Genomic DNA, 12,001 nt, shown 5'->3' on the forward strand with positions numbered 1-12,001 from the left:
AAGGAAAGATAAATGCATATGGGTGTGTGTCTGTGTGTGTGTGTATATGTGTGTGTGTGTGTAGGAATGCAGATAGAAATAGATGAGCTAAATGAAAATAGTGTGTAAACAATGGCAAGTAAGCAACAGTAACAGTAATTACGAAAGAAAATAGGTTGTTTGTTGCAATAGTGAATAGGTGCAGAAACAGAATCATTAATGGTAAACGCGGTAGTGGAAAAAGTTACACGAAAGCAAGTAAAGAAATGGTTAGAATCAGTGTAAAACAGTGCAACAGAAGCACTAGGCAGTACACAGAAATCGGACTAGCATATTGGTCTGTTTTGCTACATGAAGAGGAGATACTACCGATGCGTGCCAACCATCTGCACTCACAAGAACTGTACCGAGAAAGCTCAGAAATACTTTACTAACTAGTTGTAGATGGGATTTTACTTTCCAATTGTTTTTAAATGCCTCTCTCCCTCTCACGCCCTCTCTGTCTCTCTCTCTCTCTGTCTGGCAGTGTGGTTTTAGTGAATCTGGTGACTCTATTTCGGGGTTTCCCGGTTTCATTCACCAAATAAAACCAGTCCAGCATTACTACGCGCACTCACCTGACTAGAGATGGTTTGTGGTTTAGCTTTCTTTCCCTTAATGCCATTGTTAAGATTTGCGCCATTGTTGTGATTAACGGCGTTCACCATATTCACATTATTGATCGCGATCGGGGCCACCGACCCGCTGGGACTACAGCTGATACCGCTACCCGTCGGACTGACGGAACCACTGTTCGAATGGCTAGTAGGAATGGGGTATCCTCCAACACCGTTGCCGCCACCGCCACCTCCTCCCCCTCCTCCTCCACCACCACCACCCGATCCATTGCCACCGCCGGCACTGCTTCCACTAACGCCACCACTGAAACTGTTGGCCCTCGGATGCGGATGGTGATGATGGTTCTGAATCGCAGAGGTTGGTGAGAGTGACGAAGGTGAGGTACCAAGGGGACTCTGCAGAAAACGAAAAAAACAAGGGGGAAACCGATGTAACACAATCATCCAGCTTCACATGCTATACGCACTACTTACCGGACAGTAGCTGTGATTTTGTCCGTTTGGATCATACTCTTGGTCCAGCGTTGCGGGATACATGGAGGGATAACCGACGGAGGTTAAATCTGGTAACGATCCCGTGTTGCTCGGTATCGGAATCTGTATACTGTCGGGGTGGTTCTGCGATGGATAGATGCTGCGGAAAATAGGGAAGGTTATGCTTAGTTGTATCGATTGCCGGACGGATTCTGTCCAGCCGGGACGAATGCTCACTTGATTCCGGGTAACCTCGGCAGGGCGGTAGAGGAGCGTGACCGTATGTCTTGCGTCGATCCATTGTCGTGATGATTGCTGGGATGATGGTGGTGATGATGATGGTGATTATGATGATTGTTGGTCATGTGGTTGTTGTGTACTTTCGAAATGTGTTGAGCATTTGAAATCTTTCTTTGCACTGTTGGACTTAGCGTTAGGGGTGAGTGAGTGGTAAGAAGGGTGCCGTCTTGTTGCTAAAAATAAAAACAAATCAAATTCATCGGGAAAACCCATCCCGAAACATAAGCGGTTAGTGTCAGGTTGACGTGATGGTATTTCGGGCATTTTGGTTTTGTTTTGTGTGATTTACCTGATTTTGACAGAGACTCTGATGGATTGCCGAATCCGAGATCGAACGGTGCCAGTTGTTTTCCATCGGTGGAATCAAATGAACCGTACTGTTGCCGTACGGTGACGTGTCATGGTTTCGACTCGCCTGCCGATTACGCATGGGACCGCCGGGTGTTCGACCTGCAAAACCGAATATCGAAACGATCAGTTGCATGTCTACCGAAGCGCCTAACACACAAACCTTCTTTACCTCTTGACTCTCTCGTGTGGCTTGGTGTACTGGTTTTGGGAGCTATTTCCTTTTTCACCTTCACCGTCTCCGGTTGCGAGTACGGTTTCAGTTCTGTTAAATTAGAACCATCGTCCGTCTGAAAGAGATAGAAATTGTGGTATAAATAACTGTAGCTTAGGACACCATTCTTAGGAGCCTGTTTTAGAAGTACACAATTTAAAAAAGTTTCCATCAAAAAGAAGAAATAGCTAGGCAAACACTTAGAAGATAGTACCGATGAAAAAATGTTATCGTAATGCTAACATGTTTTACTGATAACTTTTCTTTGATTTTCTGCTATTCTATGTTCACCATGCAAAAGGATTTAAATCAGGCTGAACTAACCACCATGCGCCTCCATCGAATGATCGACAAGGACGAAGAGTCGTCCTCCGGGCACAGATAAAATGGAATATTATTTGCTAACTGTTTTATAGAAAACTACATGCTAGTCTACCTAAATCCAAACATTTGTAATGATTAGGTAGACAAAAGTTGGTACAGGAAAAGTGACCATTGACTTTTCCAATTGAAATATCTTGCGATGACTCTAATAATTATTTTTAAGAGAAGGAGCAGTAAATTCAGAAATGAAATATCGTGTCTATTATGTTTGCATGCAGGTGAAAATCGGTTAAAAGAATTTGCCTAAAGCAACAACACCGTTTGAATCGTCAATCTGTCAATCGTATCTAATATATCAACGAAACGAACGGAAGAGAAAAAAAAGAACACACATCTATATTGAGTAGTAAAGAGTACTATTACTATCTACGTAAGATCGTAATTAAAAAAAATATATGTCTGATAAGCTGAAATCAGGTGGACAAAATGATGTAGAAAAGAGGGGGAACTTGTTTCAGCTAAATCTACCAAATCTACATCGCAAAACCGACGGAACGTAACATCAACATCAACAACGAAGGACCAAATAAGAAATGAACCGATGCCCGGCACGGTCGGGCACGGCCGAAACGATAAAAACCTTTTCCTGGTACTGTTTGTTTTCATTATTGACGTTGGGCAGGGAGCCGCCTCGAAACGTGCCCAGGGTGCCCGTCGTCGGCGACAGGTTGGCACTCTTAGACGCCTGTTGAGATGGGGAGATGATGTTAACGCAACACGACGACCACGACGACAGAAGAGAACCAAGAGTGTCACAAGAGTGGTGTGTTTGATGGTGATGATCAAAAGGTGGCGTGGCATGACGATCGTGGCATGACGAGGCGAGGCACGGCGAAGAAAAGGTGGGATGTTTGCTCACGTACCCCGAACGGACGGCAAATGGGTGGTGGCCGCCACCGGGCGGAGCAGAATTATTCAAATTGTTGATGCATCACAGGTCGTATATTCCATCATAGCGGAGAGATGACGGGATGGTCGTGGAATTCCGGAAGCCGGCGTGTGACGCAAGATAATCAAAAAGGCGAGTGTAAATAATCAATTATCAACGAGGTGTGGTGACAATTCGGAGGAATGGCGTAAAACAAGGCATTAGAAGTTTATGTTTGAGAACAAATTCTGGAAATCATTCTCAGTTTGAAATCACGGCAGAACGAGTAAGAGTAGCGTTTATGTGCTTTGGGATTTCTTTAGAATTTAAGTTTTACCATCAAACACCCTTAGGGAAATTAAAACCTATCTAGAAGAACCATTAAATAAAATTATAACGCAATGATGCGAATAAAATTGAACTAAAACCATACAACAAATGGTGCACAATATAGTATGTTATTCTCACACGAAATCAGAAAAGCGCTCGGCCTCACACGATCGCTCGCGTTGATTTGCATTGTTTTACGTTCCATATCGTACTGCTAAATCCCTTACAAGTTGATTAATATTTTAAACACGGTTACCCCAATTCGGCATACATCTTTAAATAGTTTGTGTACCTTCGCAACCATCCACACACAACGATTCACAGACAAACGCACGACACCAGTTGCTCGTATGCCCTTTCTTCTCCTTCTTTCTCACACACACACACAACACTGAGATGCTCTGAATCTGAAGACTACCAACCCGACAACGACCGTGTTGACAGATAGTGTAAGCGACAGAAAATATTGGACGACTATCGCCCGCTTCGCCATCGGCCGATATGATACGAGCGGGAAAAGGGGTTGACATTTTAAAGCATGGCTTAAGATTAATTAGCTTTCAACACCTTCTGCCCCTGGCGTGCGATGCCATCGTTACAAAGGAACGATTTGCTAGCTTCAGCCCATTCGCCAACCTTACACACCCCAAAAACTGAAGCATGAAAATAAGTCCATTTTCGTCACAAGCTGCCTAATTCGAGCAGACGCGGCGCGTTGTTTCCAACGCAACTTCATTAGTAATTCCATACACCTTGGGCCTTGGCTGCTAAGTTGATTGATGTTCTTCGCCTTAACCGGGGCGTAAACGAGAAAATACGGCGAAAACAAGAGCCAAACAACTACGCTGCTGATGAGTGTTGGATTGTGCGATAATTGCGAAAAAAAAACATCAACTAAAGACATTCGATTACTGGGAAAGAAGCGTAATGTAATTGCTAGTGTAAAATTCCTTTTCTGTATACAATCTAATTATAATAATTATAAGTTATGTTTGTAGTTCAAGCACTAGGTCTCGTATTTCATACACACAAGTTTTCTCTGCATTCTCTTGCATCTGCGGCCTGCTCAAAAAAGAAATTTGGCAGGAACTAATTTCCTTACTGTCATCGATTGATTCGTGGGTTTACTAAAGCAAACACAAAATTGTTAATACCCTACTTCATTTAATCTATTTTTAGATCAATAAGCCACTTTAAAATTCAACCATGTTATTACGCCGCTTAAACGAACTTTTTTTTTTTCTTGGAAGTTCTTCGAGTGACGTCAGAGCAAATTTACCAGTTTAATAAAGTTTTCTAGAAGATTTTACAAAAGTGTTACGAATATAAAACGCAATTATTTGAACAAAAACACTGGAGGAAAATTCAACACCAAAAACATGGTAATTTTTCCCAAACAAAACCACCGAAAAAATAGGTTTCTCACAAAAGTATTGATACATTTAGTTAGTGCTAAGTTTTCCTCTTTCCAGCTTCAAGTATTCCCATCGCCTGTAATGGACAGATTATTACTGTTCAAACACGTGTTTTACAGAACCTCGTTTCGACATTCCTCCCAACCCTCCTACAGCGTGTCGCACTGTGTTCCTTCCACTACTGCATTGTGCAATACAATGTTTCACCGAACCAACCGAACGAATTCCACGAAAACATACTTTTCCTATTCTATCATCGCTTTCGGTACCCAACTGTTACCGCATCCAATAATTGAATTTCTTTACCAACGATACGATCTATTTAGCTAGTGAGACCAGCCACGTTTCCCAGAGCGTATGGTATAGCAACAGCAAACAGTGTCGATACACAAACTTATTTAAAGTACACGTTAATTTCATTACCCCATTCTCCCATCACCACAGTCAGACATTTATTTTTTTGGTTTTGGTTTTGTTTCATGTGGGAAAATTGGAGAGCATCATTTATCGGACAATGATGGGTCTCGTTAACGACGCATGCATGTGACGGCCGTAGTGGTATTCTCAGGCTCAGTGGGCCACAATAATCCGTCACCGACGTATTCGGTGGCGTTGCAGTTTTTCTCCCCTGCCAACAAATTGGATAATTAAATAACACTAAAGCCGCAAGAGGCAAATAGATGTGCTGCTGTTTTGTTTTCACAGCAAAAGTTTTTATGTCATTATTCGTTTCGCTTTTCACCCAACCGTTCGGTTCGTGGCAGATACTCGCTTTAAATTTCAAATTCCCCCTCCACACTGGAAAAAAACAGGATTTACTAACAAAGAAACTGTTCCAAAACCCACATACAATCACTCGCCAGAGCAAACATTTTCATTCTCCAGCCTTTTGTTGTGGTTGTTATGGTGCACAACTCACACCAGCATAGCACGGCAGATCCTTCACAACAAAACACAAAAACCGAGGGCTTGGCAATAGCATGGGCTGGCTCAGGGATATCGAGCCCACCGACACACTGCGAGAACTCGGGTCTGCGGCGGCGGCTCTCGCTGTCTAGCACACGCACACAGGTCCGATTATCGAGTTCCCTGCTGCATCAACACAACAAGCTTCGAGGTAAACAAAAACTGACGAGCGCGCGCGCGCTTTTTTGCTCCCCAGTCCCCTGAGTCCCTGTATAGTGCGTTGTGGGTTTGGAAGCTTTTCTGCTGCTGTTGAAACCCCGCATACACATGCATATCACATCTCTATGATAAAGTCTCCTTTTTTCTCTGCTTTAGCATTCTGTACGAGAAAAAAGCGAGAGAAAAAGAGAGAGAGAGATAAAAAGCAACAAGAGAAGGCATACACACCACACCGAAATGCAAATTATATTATTTTGCCGCTCATATATCTCACTGCCCAGTTCTCTCTCTCTCTCACACTCTTACGTGCGTGTGTGCTGGGTAGATCGATCGAAACCGTTGATATTTAGCGTGACGAAAAGCGAGTTCCACGCGGGCATGAAATGAGTGACACGCGTAACGAAGTGAAGTGGAACGCGTACGACCGGGCCGCGTTTCGATTGCATGTTTTATACTTGCTTTCAATATGGAAATTGATTGCTCTACACACTATAGAGCGGTGTACTTTTCGTTCTTGTACGTACCCACCGCACGCGAATGTTTGCTTTCTCGTCCTTAGCCGCTGTGTTAACGTTGCTGTTCAACAGGTCACTACGTCCCACATGGTCACAGTCAGGCAGAGGTTAATGGTTTGATTAAACAACATTAATTAAACATATATCCTACCGCTTCTGGGTCAGATTCGCCCAGTCGCTTACATTATACAGCTATAAAGGTAGCGACAAACAGGAGAATTAATCAACCGTCTCTAATATTTGTACTAAGCTAAGTCCTCTGAAGCACGATTAAATGATGGATATCGATCTTATATTTCAATTTAAAAAATAGAAAAGTTAATAAATAGCTTCAAACTGCACTACATGTCCTATTTTCCCTTTCATACCAATAAGTACTGGGCGCCTCCATCAATCTCACACCAAACCGAGGCAGCAATAAAGATCATACACATGTTCTGTTCTGTATTCATGTAAATATTCAAAAAACTTAAAAAAAAAAACCATTAAATTTAAATCATATCACATCGCATCTGAAAAAGGATGATTCAGTGCTATTAGGATTAAAAGTACTATTTGGACTCAGCATTAAACCGGTTTCGTAAATTAAGAAGTAGCAGAAGACGGCTCCAATAATTAGCACAATGTGATTCATCAGTCCCATATTGGGATGACGTTAAACGACACGTGCGGCAAAGAAGCGTGTCTTCTCTATTTGTTTATGATGCAGATTAGCGTCGACAAACAAGGCCTTAATAAAGAGGTGAAGATGCCGTTCCAGTCGAATAAAAACAAAAAAAACCCTTTTACTGTTTCCAACTATTTTTTGACTTTCCTTTAGAGCATTTTCGTCAAAATTTTCCGTTGTTCTAAATCTACTCTAATCAGACTTTTGTCTGCCTCAATTATAAACGCGCTGATAATCAAGCCAAGCGAAAAGTTTTCTGACAAACTGATTAATTATCCAACACCGCCAGACGGACGTCTAGTCTAAACCAGAATCCGTGTCTGTATACAATTAGCACCATTAGCGAATGGTTCGCTGTTATCTTAGCTGTTAACTTTGCTTAATTAAATCACTCGCACGCGCTCTACGTATACACTGCAAACATAGAGTGCTATCCAAACTATCAAGCAAACGTACCATTTAGAAGTCAATCAACGGTGAGCATTTGTGCTTCTTTAAATCGTTATTTCCACTTACACCTAATCCCCACACAAAGGGAAGAAAGAAAACCGACAGGAAAAAAAAAAGCTTTACTCTAATGAAACAAAATTGAAAAGGAAACTGAATAAAAGGTTATGAATTTTATCTGCCTGGACAAAGAGCCACTTGGCCGAGTAGGATAGATGGCAAAAACAGCTTCAAAGCATACAATGACATAGAAGAAAAAAAATTATAAATATGAAAGGGCATTCACCACTCACGTGCCAGTTTCACAAAAAGAAAACAAAGAATAAACTTTTTGAAAAAAACCTTATTGAGGTCTCAACGCAACAAGTAATCGAAGAAAAACTATTTAAAACACTCAATCAAAAGGAACTTGAACTAAGTAAAAGACTCATTGAAACACGATCACCCATCACGTCTGTAAACGATCGCCTTAACTCGGAATAGTCTTTTTGGTGAATATAGAATAGCAAATAAAACGCTGAAATTCGAATCACCATCTTCATTTCCATGCAGTAGCAAGCATTATTGGCATGGACGGTAGTTAAACACTGAGTAACACACTCTCTTTCTCTTCGTGGTTGTATTACTCGCTAAACTGTAGCTCAAACACACGTTACAAGAAGGGATATTTATTGCTCGTTGTGCTGTTGCAAAACGTTTCAAGCTGACCTTCCATCATAGTCCATCCTTTTAAGATGATTCGTCAGACGGCGCAATTTGTTTCTTGCCCCATTGTGTTTGCATACGTAGACATTTTTTTGTTTGGAACTGCAATTGCGTCCTTAGCTAATTGCTTAATGCTGGAGAGGGAGAGAATAAGCAGAATGGTATAAAAACAGTCCCCGTTTCATTTATTAACCTCTCGAAGACGACGGTCCTTCTCTCATTTTCGATCCGACACCCATGGTGATGCTCTCAATCCCCTGGGCGCGCTATATTGATAATGAACACAGAGATCGACATCTATGTTCACTTGCTCTTTCCATCCCATCCCATTCCATCCCATCCAGCGTCCATCCAAGCAGCATCGCCGTCAGCCAGCCTAACCCAAAACCCCCCTCAAACGGTTGGCGGCGAAAAGTATATAAATAAACACATTGTGACCGGAACGGAACACAACCGCAAACGCAACGTAAACAACGTTTTTTTGCCACGAAAGTAGTGTGCCACATACACCCTACCGATCGCTGCGTATCGCTCGCTCGGTAGTACTTGGCACTCGCGACCGTGAGTGAAGTACAACGCTCACAACACAAAGCCCAAGTTCTATCCATTAGTGAACCATCGGTGTCGGTATGGCGACGGTACACACTTGTTCTTTGGGAAGAAAGAAAAACAAAACCACGGAACGCTGAACAGAAGACGCAAAAAGTCCTGCCCCTTGGACATGTTTTCACACACACACTCTCGAGGCAAACCGAAGGATCGAAGTAAATCAAAACAAAAAACATTACGACACGATCGCACGATCGGAGAAGCATCGTACAAAATCCGTCTCGCCGTTGCCGCGATCGAACGAGCGAGTTGGAAAGGGATGTCGAAATCCGTGTGAGCATCCTACTACACTTCCCCGTTTTCTGTCTGCCTTGTTTTTTTTCCTTCTGTTTTAGCTCCATGTGCCACTTTGGTGACGTTGAGTTTCTATTTTGTCTCACCTGATCCTGAGAGCAACGTGCAGCTCTGACCGATAGACAATTCGAAGCTGTTGCCCGCTGAAAGCAAATTTACCGTGGCATTGAGTATAGCGCAACGACCGGCAAATAATATCGGTTAGCTACACAAATAGGTTACGCCGAAAAAATGGAGTCGTGAGCGTGAGCGGTTACATGGGAGGGATTTTTTTTTCGCCTGCTGTTCTAGCACGGCGTAAAGCATAACAACGTGTGTCTGGATGACCTAGAGATGACTAGCGTTTGATGGTTTGAAGGATAACTTTATAAGATCGCCAAGCGTTACGTTACGAACGTTACATCACCATGCACCAAAGGAAGCTGCTATAAAGACAAATGACCCCTTGGAGACAGCATTGGATAAAGCATTATAGAACGGTCGAGCCTAATGCTTCCCCATTTGTCTTATTTGTTATTCCTATATGCAGACACGCCTCTGCAGGTTGTGTTAGCATCAATCGCAACAAGGTTCGCCGCAAAAAAACAACACGCGTCACCGTGCTTTGTTTTCCTGCCCCTTTTTGCAAACAACAAATCGCTCGAAGGAAAACCCCACTTTCAACGAAGCGATAAACCATACCCACAAACAACGTCGTTAATAGCATCCGCCAAAAATCGAAGTGGATATTAACGAGACACACCAAACCTTCCCAAATGCCAAAAACTGGATTTGACACTGTGGAATTCTACCGACACCCCATCCCCACACACTTGCCCCTACCCTACCACCCTACAAGTCCACATCGTTTGCAGCAACTCTTCAAGAACTTCACCGACATGGATCGGGCCGGCAAAGCATTACACTCTTCCCCAGAGGAAGACTCTTCTTCTTGGCCATTCGTTGAAGCATCGTTGATGAGCCATCGGACGGCACAAAACCGGTCCCCTGGTTTTGGATTTCGATCGCTACTAACCCACCGGCCCGGTACACGGCTGAAGGTCAAGCTCGATTACGTCGTTTAGAATTTTTTCCATGCTTGCCAAAAAAAACCGACGCGCACGCGAGAAGCCACCCGAGCCGACTTAATGGCCAAAACGGATGGTGTAGGCTTTTGGGGTCGCTGGAAAAAGAAGACGAGGATGATGATCACGCACTTTCTGCTGACGCGCACGAGCACCTTCCTGCGGTACCACCACTTAGGCTGGGAAGTCACAGTGGATATAAGCAGTCGAAATTAATTCTAGCATATTCTTTTTTTTATATGTCTGCACAACACCTTCCCGTGCGTCGACACTCGCGGACATTTACCCTGCGATCGAAGATCGGTGACACTTCCAGCATGGTGCGCTCGAACTCCTGCTGCTGGAGCTTCATCTTTTCCTCCTGGATCTTGATCTTGTCGCGGTACTTTCGCGGGTTGGTCATGTTGCCGGTGCTGCACCTGGTGCCCAGCACCTTTTCCACCGCACTGGACGCAATCTTGAGGCGCGCCGACGATTGCTTGATATGTCTGATACTGGACGTTAGACTGTACGCACCACACCTCAATTCGGATTACTTTTCCGATGTACCAATTATTCACTGATAAACTAACAAACTTATCGTAAAGACACTATTCACTATTTAATGACCTCTTCTTCTCACTTTCTGCACACGACGTAAAACTGCCAATCGAGCCACTCCACAAGTAGTATAAAATTTAATATAACTAACACGATTTAATGACACCTGAAGCACCAAAGTGTAAATTAGCTTAAAAAGAATGCCTAAAAAGACACACGCGCGCGGGCACAGACGCTCTCTCTGGTACGCACAGTAAAAGAACCCGATTCGTGAAGACGCCGGAATTGAATTAAACTCGATTCCAACCACTCAGCCACATGTCAGCCCTGTCTGTCCGGTAAGATCAGCTCACAAAACGCTCGCGCGCTCACGGGAACTCGCGGGAACTCAGCAAATGACGTACGCAGTGTGCTTAAAAGCTGCGCGTTGCACGAACACGCGCTGAAACAACAACGCGAGAACAAACGCGAGCACTCTTTGCGGCGGGGACGCGTATCTCGCGTGGTTTCGTATGAGGAAATCGCTAAAACCGAACTTGAAACCGTACCGTGAAGGGAGTGAGAAACAACACCGACACATGCACACGCTAGACTCGTCGATCGATGACATACATTCGGTGTTTGTGTCTCTCCGGGTTGTTGTGCGCTTCAAATGTTGCGACGATTAATGCGTCCCGTCTCGAACTGTGTCTTTGGAGCACTGCTCATCGGGTTTCCGGATTCCATAGCGCGCAGGTTATGGCTACACCCGCTCCCCTGTGAAGAACATGTGCTGCCATGTCTACCAACAAAAAATAGCACTACGAAGACTGAATATGGCAACCAGACAAGAACCGAAAACGGCCGCGATCCTCGGCGCGTGTTTCGCAGCGAATGTTCAAATTCAGGTGTGTCTTATGGACGATTTTGTTTGTTTCCTGAGCAGGTGAGATACGTATGCGTGAGTAAGGTTTTTTTGTCACACATGGAAGAGTGCCACCCCAAAAACCCGAACCGATCTTATCACAGCAAAAAAAAAATCGCCGACGAACGTGGAGAGCTAAACAACACGCTCACGAGGGACTCGCGGCTCTTGCTGACGACATTTCTTTGCGTGTGCACACGCG

General features: G+C 43.8%; 1 protein-coding gene across 16 annotated transcripts in view; it reads right to left on the reverse strand.

The window, feature by feature from the left end:
- Nucleotides 1-12,001, reverse strand: part of LOC118512701 (probable serine/threonine-protein kinase DDB_G0267686) — a 35,390-nt gene that overhangs the window by 11,753 nt on the left and 11,636 nt on the right. For 7 of the 16 annotated variants that reach the window (XM_036057528.1, XM_036057523.1, XM_036057533.1 and 4 more), the window contains exons 3-8: nt 2,897-3,001; nt 1,882-2,008; nt 1,660-1,820; nt 1,308-1,543; nt 1,071-1,230; nt 597-992 (exon numbers count right to left, since the gene is read on the reverse strand). In XM_036057528.1, coding sequence (XP_035913421.1) covers nt 597-992; nt 1,071-1,230; nt 1,308-1,543; nt 1,660-1,820; nt 1,882-2,008; nt 2,897-3,001 — 1,185 coding nt within the window. Of the gene's footprint in view, nt 1-596; nt 993-1,070; nt 1,231-1,307; nt 1,544-1,659; nt 1,821-1,881; nt 2,009-2,896; nt 3,002-10,641; nt 11,194-12,001 lie in introns of those variants that run through there. The other 9 variants (XM_036057534.1, XM_036057539.1, XM_036057538.1 and 6 more) reach the window with 5 other exon arrangements.

This window comes from Anopheles stephensi, chromosome 3 (genome assembly GCF_013141755.1).
Source record: "Anopheles stephensi strain Indian chromosome 3, UCI_ANSTEP_V1.0, whole genome shotgun sequence".
Classification (NCBI taxonomy): Eukaryota; Metazoa; Arthropoda; class Insecta; order Diptera; family Culicidae; genus Anopheles; species Anopheles stephensi.